We start from the raw sequence: 18,928 nt of genomic DNA, 5'->3' as shown, positions 1-18,928 counted from the left end.
CATTTATATATAATAAACATTTATTGATTGATTGAATTACAAGGGATAAATAGGAAACATAACAAAGAGGAATATGGAATTCACAAAGCTTTCTCACTTTTGTACCTGTAAGTTCATAATCCACATTCAAAAAGATGTATAGAATATAAAAAAAGACAAACACATTTCTGTAATCAACATGTTTATTAAATGGACTGGCAACTACAACAGTAAGCAGCAGATAAAGATGAATGCTTCTGAAAGGAAAAGAGAAAGCTTAACCAAGAATAACACCTCAATGCCAAATGATACCCTCGATATTACAGATGGGCCCCTTCGACCATTTTTTAGTTGCAATTAGGGCAATGTTATAGGTGGGGGTATAAGCCGTTTTTAGGCAAAGCAGTCAGTTTCATGATCATTTTTAAAAGCTGAAATTCCCTTAGGTTCTTCACTTGATTAACTGTAACTCCATGTTGCCAGATACAGGCAAGAACACTAAAGCGATGACAATGACATCCAAGTAACACAGTGTCTAAACAGTAGTCTAAACAAATGATAAAATAGAACACACCTTGTACATCACAACTTTGTTTTACAGCCAAAATAATAAGACCATTGAAGTAAAACAGACTCATATTCCAGTTAAGAGGTTTGGAAAAAACTAAGCTTTACAGATGGTTCACTACACTCTTCTCATGAATTTGTGGAGATCATATGATGGCATTAACAATGTGAGCTATACATTAAAAAAACAAAAACGTATTTGGTACAACCAATTCATGAATGCAACTAAGTGTTCTTCCTGGTTACATTTCAAGTATGAACCAATGGCAGCATTAACATGAGCTTAATAAGAACTGGGAGGAATTGACAGTTGACTTGATGGATTTTGAAATGTTTGCCAGATCATTTCTCCAGAAAAAATTGCGACAAATAACTTTTACTACCTGCAAAAGAACTCCAAAACTTAAAGACTGAGCAACAACATTCAGGAATGTCTTTCTGGTTCCAATAATTAACATTCATCAGCGGATGGAAGTAAAATAGGGCTTTGAAAAGTGACTGATTTGATCCTACAATAGCACTTTTCAAATGGGCTTTAAATATTCAATCTGGAGAAAAGAATCCTGTAATTTGGTCACCTGCAATGAAGCATTCCACTACACTAAAGCAACAAAACCTGTGTTGCATTAAAACATCATACAGTGAACTAGACAATGATTAATAGGGCAGCTGAAAAAAAAAACCTAATTTTCAAAGTGCAACTCATCATGTATCCAATGACTGAATATATTATTTAAGAAGAGGCTGATAAGCTAGGTGAGATAGATGTAAGTAAAACATTGAATTTATGAAAGCTTGGGTGAACATTTGTTCTTATTCCTGTACAATAATGTGTTTTAAAACCATCAGATATAAGTATTTTGAATTTTTGTGGGGTTTAAATGTTTTTATATATTCAGTTTTGTATTCCCTCTGAACTGAAAATGTTTTTGACACCTAGCATTCAGTCTTTGTAATTATGTAATTGCACTTAGAAATAAAAAATATATACACACCAAAATCCCATTTATAAATGAGCCTTTAAGTGCTCAGTTCAATAGTTTGGAACCAGATTAGCAAACGTTTTGTTTCTGGGATATATGATATCCCAAAAATGGCAGATGAAGATTTGTTTGTCTCTGAATACAAACTTTTTGTTTTTTGTTTTTTTATTATCCTTTCAATTAAACAGTTGAAATCTGGCATCCTGCAGGTAATCATGTTGATGCTTAAATTCCTGGGAAAAGCATCAAAGTTTCTTGGGTTTTTTCTTCTGAGAGTTGACGTTAAGCGCTGTCTGTCACAGGCTGCAGGGAGAGAAGTGGAGAGCAATTAATGCATTAAGTAAAACACTTGATATAAATAGTGACTCTGTACCAATAACTGCATTTTACTTGTACAATTATCTCTTCTAAAATGGTATTTATTTGTATGTCTTAAAGTACATTGTATGTTGCATTGTTGAAGGTGCCTTGTATTAACATGTTCCATTGTTAAAAACTGTGTTAGCTGTTTTTCAAATGACAGTAAATCCTTTTAATCATTTTTAATACCGTGGTGTTATCCTAAAACCTGCAAAAACACCACAATGGCCACATTCTGTCCTCATCCCTGTGTATTGTCTCACCTTGTCTGCTGTTAGCTTCTCTCCTGCGGGAGCCTTGTCCTGGGCCTCTGCTTTCGACTCGCTCTGTGAGGAGGGGGCATTTGCCTTGGGTCCGGCCACATCATTGAGCTTGGCCTCCGCTTTAGACTTGCTGCCGTCGACTTTCGTGTCACCGTCTGCCTCAGTATCCTTCGGCCGCTTGGGTGAAGCCTAATGAAAAAAGGTTTGAGGGAGTGTCAGAGAGATAAATAACTACGAATCTTCCTACTTGGAGTATGTACGACTGACAGTCTCAAAGCTCACCTCTGTGGACTCCTCTGCTTTTCGTTTATTCCCTCCCCTCTCGTTCTTCTCGTCGATTACCAGAGCCCCTTCATCTTCATCGCTGCTGCCCTCGGCGTCTGCTTTCTCCGTGCTCCCAGCATCCCCTGCTCCTTCTGAAGCGTTGTCCTTCTTAGATGACTACCGGCAGAGATTTAAATAATAGTGTAAGAAAAGGGAGTCGGACCAACAGAGAGCACACGCTTGAGTCTGACTGTTGCCTTGAATAAATTAAAAGGGCAGTTCTCTGACAGTCCTCAATGGGGGTAAAGAGTGGAATGCCATTTTTGTAGAAACAGATTTCACCAGGTTTATACAGACATCAGCATTTTTCTTTAAGGTGTTCTAAAATTACCAAAGTTGGACATAACACAGACAGATTACTCACAGTACAATAAAACAGACTCGAAGAAATAGACCTACATCGTTGGCTTCATGCTTGACGGTGGGGTTGTTCTCGATCTCCCAAAGTCCCTCAGCAAAGCCTTTCCTCTTGTTTGCTTTACCAAACTTCTCTTTGTTTTCATCGTAGGGGCACAAATCCTTGGCCCCCAGGAACGCCCTGTGGTGAGCAAACATAACTCATTCAGTTTCGTTAAAGTGTGCACCTATACACTCCAGCATGTTCATTTCAAATGTCTGTTTGTCAGAGACGGAGTTATGCCACACAATTAGCTTTGTCGACATTCTACATACGGACAGCGATATACGATATAATAAGAAGGTATTTCCGTGATAATTTTCACAACAAATAATCAACTTTTCAGTATTATTTTTTAATCTTTTAAATATTACTGTTTTTCCCCAAAACTCAGAAAGAAGTTGGCAAAAGACAATTTTGTTCTATTTTCTTAAATTCTTAATGTTTACCCATCATATTTTCTCCACCTGGAATAAAACACACAACACATTACTCACGTCTCATGTGTCCCAAAGAAGAACACCTGGTACTTGTTTGAGGGGGACTTCACAGCTCCTTCGGGTAATTCGTCAATCTGTGAATACAGAACACAGCTTCTTAGGAAAGGCAGGAAAATAGGACTATCAAAAATGAAGGAAATAACAAAAGTAGATTAAAATACTGTAATGAAAACCCAGTACGACTAGAACAAAACATTTGTATCCTGAATCATGTTTACAGATTATAAACTTTAAACATTCTTTAGAAGTTAACGTGTTTTGAGTTCACAGAGCATCAGCCATGCAAGAGATTTTTTAAGTCAGGCTTGGATGTAATTATTTAAATTTGTATTTGCCAATATTTATTTGTGTTAGAGCAGAGGCACAGGAAGGCATGGCGTTTGTTTGCAAACTGCCAGACAGACAGCTTTGGCATTCCAAGATAGGGCCGTGGTGTCAGGATAGGTGGGGCCCTGTAGCCTGCTGGCAAGGGCCATGGCTGATAAGACTGAGAAAAAGGTACCGATCAGGACTTTGCGATTTTGGTATAGTATGTTCTGTCATTCAAATGCATAAAAGATTGAAACATAAAAACTCAAACACTGACTAAAATTGTAATTAACTGTTGACTTTCAACTCCAGAAGGTTACGGTTTTTGAGTTATTGTTTTGGCTATAGTGTAGAATAAAGAACAACATTGTTTTTTATTTTGATCCACATTTTATCTGATTTTGTGAGTGCAGAACAGTTTTTTTATAAAGCTCTGAGTGAGGCTGCGTTTTAGAGGGAAATGTAATTCTGTTGAAAGTTCACACTTTCTGTAATAATGAATGATTAGGAAACACTGACTGTAATGCGTTTATAGAACTGGTAGAGATTACGTTATGGTCTGTTGTTATTAGCATGGAACAATGTATTTACCGTGATCAGAAGTGGAAGAAGTACTCAGATTGCGTACATAAGTACAACTACCAGAGAGCAGGAATACTATTACAAGTCCTGCATTCAAAATGTTACTCAACTAAAAGTAGAAAAGGATTGAAATCAAAATATATACTTAAAGTAACAAAAGTAAAATTACTCATTATTAAGATTGGTCCATTTCAGAATTAGATATATTATATGTTTTGAATATAATTATTGATGCATCAAAGTGTTTATCACAGCTGGTAACAGTGGATCTAAATGTAATAACTTTGTATACTGGAGGGTAGCTTGTGGATTTAGTCCAGGTGTGACTAAAGTCTTATTTAAGTGCTGATTATATTTCAGCATATTTAGCTGACGCTTTTTATCCAAAACTAGCTATAAACCCAACCAGATTAAGTGCTACTGCAATAGCTTGTCTTAAAACCAATCATATCATTAATCCAAATCTGAAAAGTAACTAAAATAAAATAAATGTAGTGGGGTAAAAAAAACCACTCTGAATTGTAATGGGGTAGAAGTACAAAGATGGATATACTCAAGATAAGTACCTTAAAATTGTACTTAAGTACAGTACTTTTGTAAATGTACCTTTACTTCACATCACTGGCAGTAATGAAAGTCTATGCTTAGGAGCAGAAACAGTTACTTGTTGCACCAAGTCTGGGCAGGCATGTTTACAAAGTATCAAACCATATGGCTACACACGCAAACATGTAATGCAACAATTATACACAATAACCACCTCCAAATTAGTAAGTAATGTAGATACAAAGTGGATTCCTATCAGTGTCCTCAGGTGGCCCTGTGTTCACATAGCGTGTGCTACTGGCGGTGTATAACATGACCGTTAACTTGTGGCTGCTCTTCTGAACGGTTAGCTGTTATTAGCCTAACAACAGGCCCCCTGGGAGACAAAAGCGGCACATGAAGAGCAGCTTCGGCGGCAGAGAGCAGCTAGCAACGCCAGTCATATTTAGTTAACCGAGCAGGGTAATGATGTCTGTGTCCACGATGACTCACTCGAAAGACATTTGTCTACAGTTGGTTAGCTGTGTGTGGAGGCTGGGCAGCGTTAGCTAACACGGCTGAGCTAAGCTAACTCATCAAAGCTAATGCTAACCAACGTTACTGATAGGCCTGGTAGGTAAACAGAAAGACTTAAATGTACATCAAACCTTAAGCTGGTTCAAATAGATTCAACGTCAGGTGCTTACCCTCGCAGGCCAGTGTGGATACCCCTTCATTTTAGCAAACACCAGATCTCCAGGTTTGTATTCTTTTTGCCTGTTGGACCGCGGCATGTTTCTTGCAGAAATTGCTTGCTATGTCCGCCAAAAAAAGAGTAATAGTTTAGGGTGGGTCAGTGTCCGGGTTGGTCAACACCTGCTGCAAACGAGTCGGGTTTTCATTCAAATGAACCAGGCGCGGAAAACGGGAGCGAAGACGCGGCGGCGGACGAGCTATTTCGCGGATCCAGTGGGATAAAAAAAAAAAACCGCGGCCTTTGATTAGGACAATGCACTGGTTTATGAAAGGAAACGTAAAAATGATACGGCTAAACGCTTTAACGTTTTGGTGTTTATGTTATTCTACAATCCAGGGGCCCGTCCCTCGGTCTGTTAGGGTTTGAAATTGAAACCGCTTCCCACTTTGCAGACGCGCCCCCAGTACCTGGCGAAGCTGCAGTTAGCGCCCCTGTCGACCGAAACCTCACACTGGAGGTTTATTCTCATACAATACATAAATAAAAAGGGACCCATTTGGGGTAAGCAAGTATAAAAACAGTATTTGCTTGAGAATGTGCAGGGCAATTTGATAGAAATGTAAGTACACAGAATGATAATTGTTTTCTTACAAAGACAGCCATAAATAAATGGACAACCATGACTGCCCGGAACCATCGTCGCATATGTTGTTTCCACCCGGAGTCATGAGTAGCAAGCACTGCAAGCATGTTTTGAACTCTGGAAGTGTCCATGCTGAAATATCCGATAATAATCCTTTGATATTTTTGTGTTAAATCCATAAAACGAGTCAATGTAACCGGAAGAATAGTCTGGGATTTAACAACAACAATTACAGCCGTATTTCTGACTGCACCTATCAGTCACCATGGGACTCAAGCGACAGAAAATAGCCAAGAAAACCATTAGCTTCTACAAATACAACTTCAGCTTCAGACAACCATTTCAGATCCTCATCGATGGGACTTTTTGTCAGATGGCTTTAAAGAACAAAATTCAGATCAAAGAGCAAATGCCTAAATATCTGATGGGAGAAGTGCAGCTGTGCACCACAAAGTAAGTAGAGCTACTCATGTATAGTGTTTATGTTAAATGTCAATATCTTACATCTTGCTTATTTTCCAGCTGTGCACTGAAAGAACTGGAGACTCTGGGGAAAGAGCTGTATGGAGCAAGAATCATCCTGCAGAAGTTTCAGTCCAGGAGATGTGCACATCTTAAGGATCCTGTCCCGGCTTCAGAGTGTCTGCTGTCCATGCTAGGGGAGACAAACCCACACAACTACTTTGTTGCCACACAGGTAAATACCAAATAGATCCTTTGTACACTCACACACACCAACTAGAGGGAAAGCAAAATAAGGAATAATGTGTTTTTTGGGTACTTGTGGGTTATCTGTTGCCTTTTTCATTTATCAAAATAACAAACGTTAATCCTAGGGGTTAATGTTGTTTAGAGAGTCTGAAAAAAAGAAACAAAAATGGTGACAGATAACCCACAAGTACCGTTTTTTGTATGTTGGAAATCAGAATCAGCTGACCTTATCTTATGTTTAAACACACCTACACATACAGATATAAATAGACATAACGCTAAAAGGTCAACAAAGCTGTAAAGTAAACATAGAACTCATGTACAAATTAGAACGGGTATATACAAAAAAAATGTCTAAAACTACTAAGCAACAACCTGATGCATTGATTTTGTATCTGTGCGTACTCCAGGACCACACAGTCACTGCAGGTGTGAAGAAGATCCCAGGCGTTCCTCTGCTCTACATCATCCTCAACACCATCGTGCTGGACAAGCCCTGCCAGACGTCCCTTGATCACGTGAAGGCCGTCTCGCTGGGAGAGATGGTCAGCGTGGCGCAGCAGCAGAGCATCCGCAGCCTGAAGGAGGACAAGGGCATCGCACAGAAGGACGGAGAGAGGCGGGGGAAGAAGAGGAAGAGGAAACAGAGCAATCCTAACCCTCTGAGCTGCCTGAAGAAAAAGAAGAAAGGGGGGCCGACACCACCGAAGAACACGGAGCAGGGGGAGAAGAAGAAAAGCGTTAAAAACAAGAAACAAAAGACGGAGGGAGGAGACAACTTGCCAGCTCCTGTGGTTACAAAGGCATAGAGACAAGACATAGACTTTATCCATTCGTTTCTTTAATTAATGATATGAAAAGTTCCACAATCTCAAATATGATACTTGCTCTAGTGTGTTTTACCGATGTTATTAGAATAAAGCAATGTTTTTCACATGATAACATTTTTAAATACTGTTCACGGTATGTTTTCTATTTTGAAAAATGTTGCAACAGTTTCAAGACTAAGGACTTACAGGCACAGGACTGATATATGTTCAGAAACATAGCAGTATTTTTGAGTCATGGAAGATTTGTCTAGGCTTTTTTACAAAATAAAAAAGCAGATTTACAGGCACATAGTTTAGAATATAACATACTTGGACATTACATCATATAAGGTTGAAGTAGATATCAAAAACAATGCATTTAGCTGTCTTTGTAGAAGCACAAGTGTTGTCACAAGGAAATGTACTGTATGCTGTGTGAGTCCAACAACCAATTAGACATCTTGATTGTGTAATTATTCATTCTAGAGATTAAAAATGTTGCTTTTTAATAAAAAAAAGTGAATTCTCTTTATATATACATTAATACATTGACATTGAACAAGTATCAACTTGATTTAAACTTTCAGAAGTTATTCTTAACAGTTTGTTGTACAGTTTTGACTAAATGATTATATATACATAAAAAGGACACAGGATAAATTGAGCCATTCACAAACTTCAAGTATTTTAGGAATATGAAAGCAACACAGTAATACAAATGTTAATTTCTTGAGCAATTACACCAATACATGTCAGGACTAGCATGCAAATATGGCCGGCCACTGCTGTTTACATCATCTACAGGTTGAAACCAAAGCTGTGTCCCACTTCCATAGTAGATACTATTTATATGCAGTATGTACAATATGTTTATAGTGTGCAAAAGTGGCACACTCAAAACATTTGAAATAAGTATGTAGTATGGCTTTGGGACACAATTATAGCTTTGTGCAAACAGTTGAAGATGCAAGCCACGCATTTACAAAATGTACAACTGGAAGTTAGCAATACTTAAAGTGCTACACTACAGTCACACCATGATTAGTTGCTGGTTGAGTTTCACTACTGTAGTGACTGTTGAAATGTTCTCTTGCAGGCTCTGGGTATAGTACATGCTCCTTTTGGCTAATGTCAGTGTACATGAGAACTATTTGTCCTGCAGTGTTGGGACAGAAGTGTCTCCAAGTAACAGGGTTGATTGAGTTATCACTTGCACCATAAACATATTTTAAACTAGACACATTTTAACTTGAGTTCCATGCTGGTGCAACACAACATCTCCTTAGGGATAAAAGTGCTTATCAATTTAAAAAAAAAAGCAAAATAATATAAATAGATCAAATAAATGATAATAAATAAGAAAAGTGCCAATTGTTTTGATTTGCAACCCCCCTTGAATTTGATTTTTTCTAAGAAGACATAATAAACAAACCTGGTTATTCAAACATCTTCGCTCCCACCACAATATTTAAATATTGCAGGAAGAAGAACATCCCACAAAATAACCTTTTCCTTACTAAACTAGTGTTTTCTAGATGATGTGAAAGCGAGGTCCGGGTGTAGCTACGATGTCGCTGTACGGCTCCTCCTGCACCAGCTCCACCGCCTGCTGCTTCTTCAGAACCAGGAAGCTGTAGAACTTGGCCGCCGCCTGCTTCTTGTTGTTGTTCCTGCACAGATCCAGCAGGCCCACCGACTGGGCGCCCGTTTTGTCCATCACCCTCTGTGGCAAGGTGAGACAGAGGAGGTCAGATCAACTGTAATTCTTTAAGCAGCAGATGATAAGATCCTATACCAAATAGAACAATCCAAAGCCTCTTGCGTGTACAATCACAAAAGCGCCTTATCAAATTGAAATTCAAAAGAGCTTTATTGTCAAGTTGTAAGGAAATGTAAATCTGTATTTTTTCAATATATTGTAATTTGTTTGTTTGTTCTAGTGATATAATTCCTAGTTTTGTGTAATATCTATCATAAGTGGGTCAAAAAGGACCCGTATTAGAATAATATGTGTTTTTATGCCATTTCTGTCATTTTGGTTAAGAAAATCACTTGTAATATTTAGTATTATATTTTGGTTCACACTAGAAATACTTTATATTGAATTTTTCACTATTTATAATTTTAGACATTTTTTTTACATTTTGAAAAAAAATGTTTTGAAAATATTGATGCAAAGATCTCCGCTATTCTGAGACCCTCACAGTATTCCAGTCCCTTTTCAAAACTCATCTCTTCTCCTCTTGTCTACTCATAGCCCACCCCCCATCAATCCATGCCGGTTGATCAAGTTTGATAGTCCCACCCTAACCTTCCCTTATATTGTAAAGCGATTTTGAGTCCTTGAAAAGCCCTATACAAATATAATATTATTATTATTATTATTATTATTATTATTATTATACTGACAGGTATCAGATCTTGCTGTGTAAAATAATCTTCCTGAGAGGTGTCACTTGTGATGTAGTCTGTGTGGTCTACAGTGAATGTATTCCTGACAGCAACAGGTGATAAGAACCAAAGGTTCCCATAGGGTTCCATAGGAAATGCATGCGGGTCATTTTTGACCCACTTATGGAAGCTTGGGGTAGTCATACAAAAACTACAATATCTTAAAATGTATTACATTTAAATTTAAAATTTGAATGGCATGATATCCAAAACATGTTTCTTGAGGAATAGCTGGAATATGAAATGATAAAAAAATGTAATTACAAAGATACTTAAAGAAAACCACCTCACCGGGTCAAAAAAGACCCACTTCTACATCTAAGGGCTACAGATATCTGTTTCAGTTCAAATACCTTATTTCCAATTTTTCCGAGATAAAGCACGTTTTCTATTATTATTTTCCCCTAAAACATCAAAAATCATGAATATATTTCTCTCTTTATAACAATTCCTGAAAGGAACATTTTACATAAGCGTGCCTGTGCAATGTTTCATATCTAGTTCTACAGGCCAAATATTACGTATCACTTAAATAGAATATAATCCAGGGTGTTATAATGTATGAATTTGAAGTAGTAGTTGCAAGATATGCTGTTATTCTGGCTCTTCCAATAAGATGTAAACACAAAGATACCTGAAGGCCATGGAGCATCTGCTGGGTTCTCTTGTTCCACTTCCTCTCCTCCTGGTCCTGGTCTCCTCCCTGCACCTCCTCCTCCTGACAGAAAAACGTTTTAAACACTAACAAATTCTCCTTATAATAAAGTAATTGAAAACATAAATCCTCCTTAAATTAATCTGAAAAATAAGGAATAAAATACAAATCCCACAGGAGTACTGTAGATCTGTATCTCACCTCTTCATCAGAGTCGTCGTCGTCCTTCTTCCTGTCCTTGTCGCAGAGCAGGTCCAACTCTATCATCTGGCTGATGTTGGTGCTCTCCTCTGGAGGCAGATCCACACTGGATGACTCCTGCTGCTGCTGCTGGGACTCCAGCTGCAGCTGCTGCTGCTGCTGCTGCTGCTGGTCCAAAGGTCCCATTTAGAGAAAAAAACGTTAACGGATGCTAGAGATAGAATAGAATCATTTAATGTCATTATACAGTACATGTACAATGAGAGAAAGAAATGCTTCTCCTTTTCAAAAGGTGCCATCAAAACAAAAAACATCACAACATAAGACAACAAATACACGAAGCATACATACTTAGGAATAAGGAATAAAGTGCAGTAATTATTTCCAGGGGTATACAAAATAAAATCTAAAATGTAATAAATAATAATAGTAGGTATGTATTTATAATAATAATAATGATATATATGTATATATATACAGAGTCACATTTATTTCTCATGCAGGATGATTAAGAGGTATGACTTTCAGGTGTTAAGAGCGATGATGGCTCTTGGGAAAAAACTGTCTTTGAGTTTTTTCCCAGGGTGGAGACTTTGGAGTCCTGACACCAAATATGGGGTGATCTCAGATATGGATCATGAATGTAACTTTTTTATTTATTTAACCTTTATTTAACCAGATTGAGATCAAATCTCATTTACAATGCTGACCTGGCCAAGAAGGCAGCAACGTTACACATTATTACACATAACACATATAAAATACAGAGAACACAACTAAGTAAACAAAAAGACGAAAAGCAGTCACTACATTGTGCACATTTGGGACAGTAGGAAAAGTACACAAGAGCAGCTGGTGGTAAGGACCTCAGACAACTTCAATTTAAAACAGGCTATTGGGACAAGTGCCATCAGTTTGAGGCGTGATTGAAGGTCATTCCAAGACCAAGGACCATAATAAAAAATACTCCTTTTTCCAGCCTCAGTCCGCACGACAGGTACCTGGAACCGTATCCACTATCCAGGCACTGGTTCTGAGGTTGTAAGAGTCACAAACTGGAGCAAATCTGGCACATATATACAGTGGAAGCTTACCTAAAATGGCTTTATACATTAATAAAAACCAATGCTGCATCTTACGCATACTAAGTGAGGACCATCCAGTTATACCATCCAGCTATACAGTGTGCAATGATGAGTCCTATAGGGTGCATTTGATATATAACGCAGTGCAGCATGGTAGAGTGGGTCAAGTTTGGCCAAAACAGTGGGACAGGCAAATCTATAAATTGTATCACCGTAGTCCAGCTGGGACAGGACCAGCCTTTTTACGGGAAGAAGTTGAAAAACAATATTTAAGTCTGTAAAGGAAGCCAAGAGTGAATTTCAATGTCTTAGTTAGAACTTCAATCTGGTGTTTAAAGTTTAGATTTCTGTCCAACCAAAAGCCAAGATATTTGTATGTATCGACAAACTCAACGGAGACGATTCATCTGCAAGGGGAAAACTGTACTCACGGGCAGGGCTGGCTCCGTGTCCTCGGCTTTGCGTTTCAGACCACGTTGGGAGGAGGGGGGGGGCATGATCGACTCGTCTAGCGTTGTCCTGCTGCCCTCAACAGCTGAAGTCTGCAGAACATTAGCCTCTTCCATGATGGTCTGGTCTGGAGAGGAAATAGAATGGTTAGAAAAAACAAAATATCGTCTTGATTATGCCTGAGGAAAAATGCATGTTTCAGTTTAATGTCACTGAGAGAATACATTCACACCACCCACCCCCCTTTTTTTTTAAGCAAGGTCGGTTCAGGTCTGTAGCAAGTTCAGCTGTTAATTCTGCTATAAAATACTTAGAAACTGGTTTAGTCTACATTTCCAATCGTTTCCGCAAAAAATACATTGTTTTTGTCTGCCACCACCCAATTTCATACCAAACCATAGCCAACCCAAATTCAAGCACTTCAGTTTGTGTTATGTCGGTTCGCCAATAAATCCTTCATACATGTACACAAACACCCATTTGATACCCATGATGTCTCTCTGCTGCTGTGCTGTTGTTTCCTCTCTGGGCACCTCCGGGTTCTCCAGATCCTTGAGCAACTCATCCAGACTGTCGGCCTCTCCGCCTTTCCTCCTCCTCCTCAGCTCGTCTGGCACCAGGGGGGTCAGACACCTTGTAAACATCTACAGAGAGAAAGCAAAGGGGAGGGTGGATATGAAGAACCAGAAAGACAGAGCATTTTAATCGTAGTTTGTCCCTGACTAACTTTGCATCACTAACCTTAAGCAGCCTAACATTCCACAGAGGCTGAGCAGGGAGGGAGAAAAGCTTCTCCACTCCTCCCGTCTCCTTCCACATCATCAGCTTCTTGGTGGGGGGGGCCAGGTCCAGGGTGGTCACGATGTCAGAGTAATCAGACAGCTGTGCACGGATGGTCTTACTGTCCAACTCCTTCACGCTGTCCACAATCAGCTTCCTCTTACGCTTGGCCTTGGTTTCCTTTACTGCACCGTCAATAGAGAGAAAGAGATGAATCAGCAAAGAAAACCAAAACAGCTCTCAGATTTCGAGCCAAAACACTATCCCTGTATTGGTGAAATACATGTCAATATAGATTGTGATATTTGAAACGATTCCAATGCACATTTTCTACACAAGCACACTGTCTTGCTCTCTCTTTGCTCCAACAGCGAGTCGAGTAACTAAATTACCTGTGATGTCAATGGGCTCCAAGGCGAAGGTTTCTTCTTCGTTGTGAACGAGGGTGGTCTGTTCTGTCTGGTCCGCCATGGCTGGTAGGGGCTCTGTTGGGCCGGAGTCGGGACTATCTGGGGCTCCGGCTAACAACACACACCATAACATGTTTGATGTAGGTGATTGTATTGTAGTTTTAGTTGCATATAACAAGTTAAGGGTCTACAGCTGCAGTTGTGTAACTGACCTGAGAGAGCATCAAAGTCGTCATCATCACATCCGTGGTCCTGAGGCATCATCACGCTGTCTGTGATGGCAGGAGGGTCGTCAAAGATGCCGTCTCCTTCCTCGTTACTCAGCAGCTTGTCAACTACACAGACAGGTGAGGTTATTCAGTTATTACAATAAAGATAATTCACTTTGATTAACTGCCAATCTAAATGCTAAAAGTGTTTAGTGACATTTCCGGACGACTTCCTAAATAACCCCAGGAACCTGCTTAAGCACAAAATGTGATGACATATTTCTTTACTCCTAATAAGAAGTGAGGAGGATAAACAGTATCACTTACAGATGAGGACTGTACCTAAAAATCATTATCGAATCTGCTGATTCATTTGTATAGTACTGTATCATGTCTGTATCACCTTTTGTTTCATTTGTATTTTCTTTGGTTTTACACGCTCGAAAAAAATAACTAAACTAAACTAAACTGATTATTATTTTTATTTAATTATCCATTGACAAAATGTCAGAAAAAGTGAAAAATGTCCATCACAGTTTCTACAACTCCAAGGAGATTTCTTTAAATGTTTTGATGTTCAGTTTAATATGATTTAAAACAAGAGAAAACATGGAAAAACTCCATTATCTCCATTATGCGTGTTTTTCATTACAATCTCAGTGTCTATAATATTGACAGGATCTTACCCAGCATGCCTCCCTCAGTGCTCTCCATGGGGTTGTCTCCGAAGTCGTCCTTGTACTGGTCGTCGTACTCCAGATGGTTGGATTTGTCCGCCACGGCGTTAGCTCCTCCCTCGGCCTCCAGCAGCAGGTTGGAGGCGGACACTCCCATGATGTCCACCTCAAATGCGCTCTCCTCCCGCATCATCTCCCGGTCGTCCATGCCAAAGTCAGCTGCACAACAGAATTGTGTTTCGAGTGTTCAAACATATGACTCTGACAGGTTACAAAAGCATGAATGTTGGAAGGAAAGATTTCTACCAAAGTCATTGTCCTGCAGCAGGGTGAGGTTGCCCACCTCCTCTCTCATGGTGATCTCCTCCACCCTGCTCTGGTTCAAGTTGAACTGCTGAGCAATGTCAATATCACTATACAAAACACACAACAGTAAAGTCAAATTAATCTTGTATTTACACCACTATCCTTTAAGCTATTTCATATTTGTTCCTATACGGAGTAGGGTAATTGGGGTGTGCCAATCCTCCAGTTTGAAAACCATTTTACAATTCAAAAGGAGGGGGTCAAAGGACTCACTCTAGATCTGGAAGTGGCTGGTCAAAATCATGGAACTCCTCAGGCAGCGTGATAGCGTTGTAGGCTGCTTCTCTGTTCTCTTCAGGAAGATCCACAACACCTGAAACACCACGACATAGGGTAAGAGTTACACCATGTGCTTTAGCTCATAAGGGTATGGTGAATGAATCAGGGTATGTATATGTTATGCAATTTTAGTATTGCATGTAGGTGTGATGTGTTTCAGGATAAAAGTGCTGCCTGATTCATTGTAAAATATTTATAAACTTGAAAAATCTCCTCATTATGCTGTAGAATTAAAATAATAAATAATGTTGGTCTGTGCACGCATTTGTAGATGCAGATATAACCTTAACTAAATATTGTCTTTATCTAGGAACATAGGAAAGGCTTCAATATCTGACTGACAATGCATGTAATGAGCACTAGAGGAAAGAGTATAATGAGTCACTGCTGAATATATTTGACTTAAAAGTTGCATTTTGTTACCAACCCGGTCGAAACGCCATCTTGATCTTGATGAAGGCTTCGTTACAATCTGCCAGCAAGTACTTGGCCTTCCTGTGGTAGATCCTCACCACCCCCAGCAGCAGATGCCCTGATGTTCGTAAAGCCATTTTCACCTTTAAAAAGGTATGTTCAGAAATGATCAGTGACAGAACTGTAAAATATACTTGCAGTATTTCACATTACCTTTGTACATTGTGCAATTACCTTGGGTGAGATGATGCTCTCTACGCTGCTCTCCAGATTGCACTCAAACACATGAGCCTTGGTCAGCTTCTTGTCCCAGTGGGCCGCCAGCCAGATTTTGGCCAGCGGCCCACGTTTGCTGAGTACAAAGTGAGCATAAAACATCGCCTCACCGCCTTCTCACCACAAGGGAAAGGGAAAAGGGGGAGGCCTAAAAGAGATAACACAAATAAGTGTGTATTTGATGGAAATCACAGCAATTAATAGGCAAGCAAAGCATGACACTTGAGAGAACACATTCATTGTGTGATATAAGCGTTTGCAAGCATAATCTTTGAAGATGATGTCATGCTTGTCTAGCTAAATAGGAGTTATGACAGCAGTTCAAAGCAGGGTGCAAACTGATTAATTGAGACTTTTCTAAAACCTATTCTGTTTTTTTTATAGCAACTACCATAGCCACATTTGTATTTGTATGTTGATCAAGCTAACAGGAAGTGAGATAAATTGGTGATTGATGTTTTGGTTATTTACTTCATTTTAGAAAGGAACAATCTTCGAGCATTCTCATAATGATAACTTGATCAATAATACATAACATAATCCATGCTATATCCAGATAGCATGGCTTATGTTATTTTCAAGTTATTTTAACAAACTGTGCCGTGCAGTAACAGTAACAGTCATAATGTCTAAGCAAAGTTGATATACACCTTTGAGAAATTCAAAAGACAATGTTTAGCAATATGAGAGCAGGTGTGTTTACTTTTTGAATACTTTTTTTTTAAATTATAGAATGAAATTAAAGGTTACTGTGTAGCATATTCTAAATAGCCTACTTGTCGCCTTATTGACTTGAATTATTTCCCCACCAATTGGAACTACCTGACCACTACACAATAGCCTGTGTTGTTTTGTTTCAGCCCAGTCTTAAGATGTTGTAAATGAATACTTTACTGTAGGCCTACATCATGCGATTTTAAGGTGTCTGTCAGGTAGCCTAGGTAGGCTACAATTGGCAGCCATACCTGCAGCACTTTAATGTAACGTTACCTTTAACTGCCCCAATATGTTTTGATTACTCTAAAACAATAAGTCAGTAACGTTACACTCTGGTTAGCATCCAGCGTTATGGGGGGAAGCAGGCACGTTAGTATAGCCGTAAAATATCGACCGCTTAACAGCGTTACACGTTACCGGTGACAGTCACATTTAACCGCATTACAGCTGACGCTCTGTGAAAACAACAGGTGATGATGCGGACCAGCTACCGTTAGCCTCTGTCATGAACCTGAGCACCGCGGAGGTATCTCTGTTGACACTGACAAAAAACAAGGCATATCACACCCTAACCGATATGACTCACCGTTAAGCCGTTTAGGGCTTTCCTCGTTATGCCGGTGGTTCGGCTCCGGGTCTGTTTTTCCACCCCTCCTCTCACTAAAACAAACAAGATGGCGTCCTCTCCCCCCTCCCTGGACGGTTATAAACCTCAGCAAGATGCAGAGTGGTGCTGATGTGGGAGATGATGGAAGGAGGCTTAACTCTGCACCTGTGCATATCTTACCTGTGTCTCTACCCTTAGTGGTTGAACAATAATTCAGATCTCTTACAAACACAGCAATACTGCAGTGTAAGAAAACTAAGTTACAAGTAAAAATACTGTTTTCTGAAATTGTTCAAAGAGTAAAAGTACTCATTATGCAGAATGGCTAATTTCAGAGTAGGCCTAACTATATTATTGGATTATCTGGAACTAAGTGGCTTTCTTTTTTTTATAGGTACAGTTCTATACTTGATCATACATACACATAGCCTACACCTCTTGTTGGCATTTCAAAGTAAAGTAGGCTATACAGAATGATCCCTTTCTGTAATTGTATTACAAAAATGTATCATATCTTCAAAACTGAGCACATTTTTTCTATGCAAAATATAAATCTGCAAAGTCCCAAACTATACTCGCGAAATAAATGTAGCAAACATTTAAGAACAACTCTGTAATGTTATTTTTCTTTGTTGTATTGTTATTTTCCTACCTATTTCTCACCCTTTATGTATCTATGTTTTAAATCCTAGTCCTAATCTTGCTTAATTTTCCACAGGAGGTTTCTGCAAATATATTGTTTGGTCTGTACAATTGTGTCTAAACTTGACCTTGTACCTATACATCTCTCTAGTTTTTATGCACAGAACACATTTGAGGGTCTAGTTTAGCTCCACTATGAAAGAGTTGAAGAGACACAAATAGCTTCACCTGCCTGTCCTATTTTCTTCTAACACAGTTTCTCTTGATGGCACAGAAAACTGCACCAGCCTCTGTTCATTGTTTTCTCCCATGTTGTTTCTTCTGTCTGCAAGTCCACTGGTCCATTAGTGTGTAAAACACATTCTAACATGATGAGTGATACGTGATACATTTGATGTCATGACTTAATCTTTGAGTTAATATTCCCCAGTTAATCTCCCCAGCGAACCAGCTAATGCTTGTAAATAAAAATAGTCTCAATTTGCAGAAATGGCAGTACAAGTTGCATAAATGTAAAATGATTTACTGTTTTTTGAGACTGTAAGTAGCTAAATGTGCCACCAGGTGACAGCAAAGTTGGCTGAAAGGTTACACACCATCAGGAAGCTTATATGATGTGTAACATACTAATTAATATGAAAATACAACTATAAAGGAATGTCATTTAAGGTAGTGACATCACATTTAATTAGATTTATTAATATAAAAGAAAAATAATCCAATAATGCTTCCCCAATATCATTACTTAAAGAGTGACTTGTCATTTAGTTACAAAAATGTAAACAGTGGGACTGAACCCTTCCTGAGTCCATTGCTAAAATCTATTTTTCATCTATAATTCCAACATACGTTCTCACATTAAATGTACGTGTTTGTTCTTAGCTGAAAATATACCAAGTTATCCTCTAGGCGAGTCTGAAAATATAATATTTGCTGAATCCATTAACACATTTGTTTTAAAAAATGTATCGAGGCAAGGCACAGCCAAGACAATGTTTAAGTGGCCCTAAGTGTTTTCATGGAAACCATAACGCCCAAGGGAAAAACATTTCTACTAGTT

At 38.8% G+C, this 18,928-nt stretch overlaps 3 protein-coding genes across 5 annotated transcripts; 1 reads left to right on the top strand and 2 right to left on the bottom strand.

Moving 5' to 3' along the window:
• Positions 1 to 168: 168 nt before the first annotated feature.
• Positions 169 to 5,916, bottom strand: LOC117542591 (hepatoma-derived growth factor-like). The gene is made up of 6 exons (XM_034210349.1): positions 5,497 to 5,916; positions 3,371 to 3,447; positions 2,876 to 3,014; positions 2,435 to 2,593; positions 2,153 to 2,341; positions 169 to 1,832 (listed from the first exon to the last, which is right to left on the bottom strand). The coding sequence occupies exons 1-6, from the start codon at positions 5,581 to 5,583 to the stop codon at positions 1,812 to 1,814; spliced, it is 672 nt and encodes a 223-aa protein (XP_034066240.1). The 5' UTR covers positions 5,584 to 5,916; the 3' UTR covers positions 169 to 1,811.
• A 129-nt stretch (positions 5,917 to 6,045) lies between these two features.
• Positions 6,046 to 8,167, top strand: utp23 (UTP23 small subunit processome component). The gene is made up of 3 exons (XM_034210348.1): positions 6,046 to 6,582; positions 6,652 to 6,826; positions 7,251 to 8,167. Exons 1-3 carry the CDS (start codon positions 6,395 to 6,397, stop codon positions 7,647 to 7,649), a joined length of 762 nt encoding a protein of 253 aa, XP_034066239.1. The 5' UTR covers positions 6,046 to 6,394; the 3' UTR covers positions 7,650 to 8,167.
• LOC117542588 (double-strand-break repair protein rad21 homolog A-like) lies at positions 7,664 to 17,656 on the bottom strand. 3 transcript variants are annotated; one of them, XM_034210345.1, is made up of 14 exons: positions 17,206 to 17,656; positions 15,861 to 16,050; positions 15,640 to 15,769; positions 15,147 to 15,246; positions 14,874 to 14,980; positions 14,577 to 14,786; positions 13,894 to 14,016; positions 13,664 to 13,792; positions 13,233 to 13,456; positions 12,979 to 13,135; positions 12,473 to 12,618; positions 10,957 to 11,124; positions 10,735 to 10,818; positions 7,664 to 9,372 (listed from the first exon to the last, which is right to left on the bottom strand). In XM_034210345.1, exons 2-14 carry the CDS (start codon positions 16,002 to 16,004, stop codon positions 9,181 to 9,183), a joined length of 1,914 nt encoding a protein of 637 aa, XP_034066236.1. In that variant the 5' UTR covers positions 16,005 to 16,050; positions 17,206 to 17,656; the 3' UTR covers positions 7,664 to 9,180. The 3 variants fall into 3 exon arrangements, with proteins under 3 accessions (XP_034066236.1, XP_034066237.1, XP_034066238.1); XM_034210346.1 differs by having other exon boundaries at positions 10,957 to 11,121; XM_034210347.1 differs by having other exon boundaries at positions 10,957 to 11,118.
• Positions 17,657 to 18,928: the final 1,272 nt, after the last annotated feature.

This window comes from Gymnodraco acuticeps, unplaced genomic scaffold, assembly GCF_902827175.1.
Source record: "Gymnodraco acuticeps unplaced genomic scaffold, fGymAcu1.1, whole genome shotgun sequence".
Lineage (NCBI taxonomy): Eukaryota > Metazoa > Chordata > Actinopteri > Perciformes > Bathydraconidae > Gymnodraco > Gymnodraco acuticeps.
This window is presented reverse-complemented; position numbering and strand designations above follow the sequence as displayed.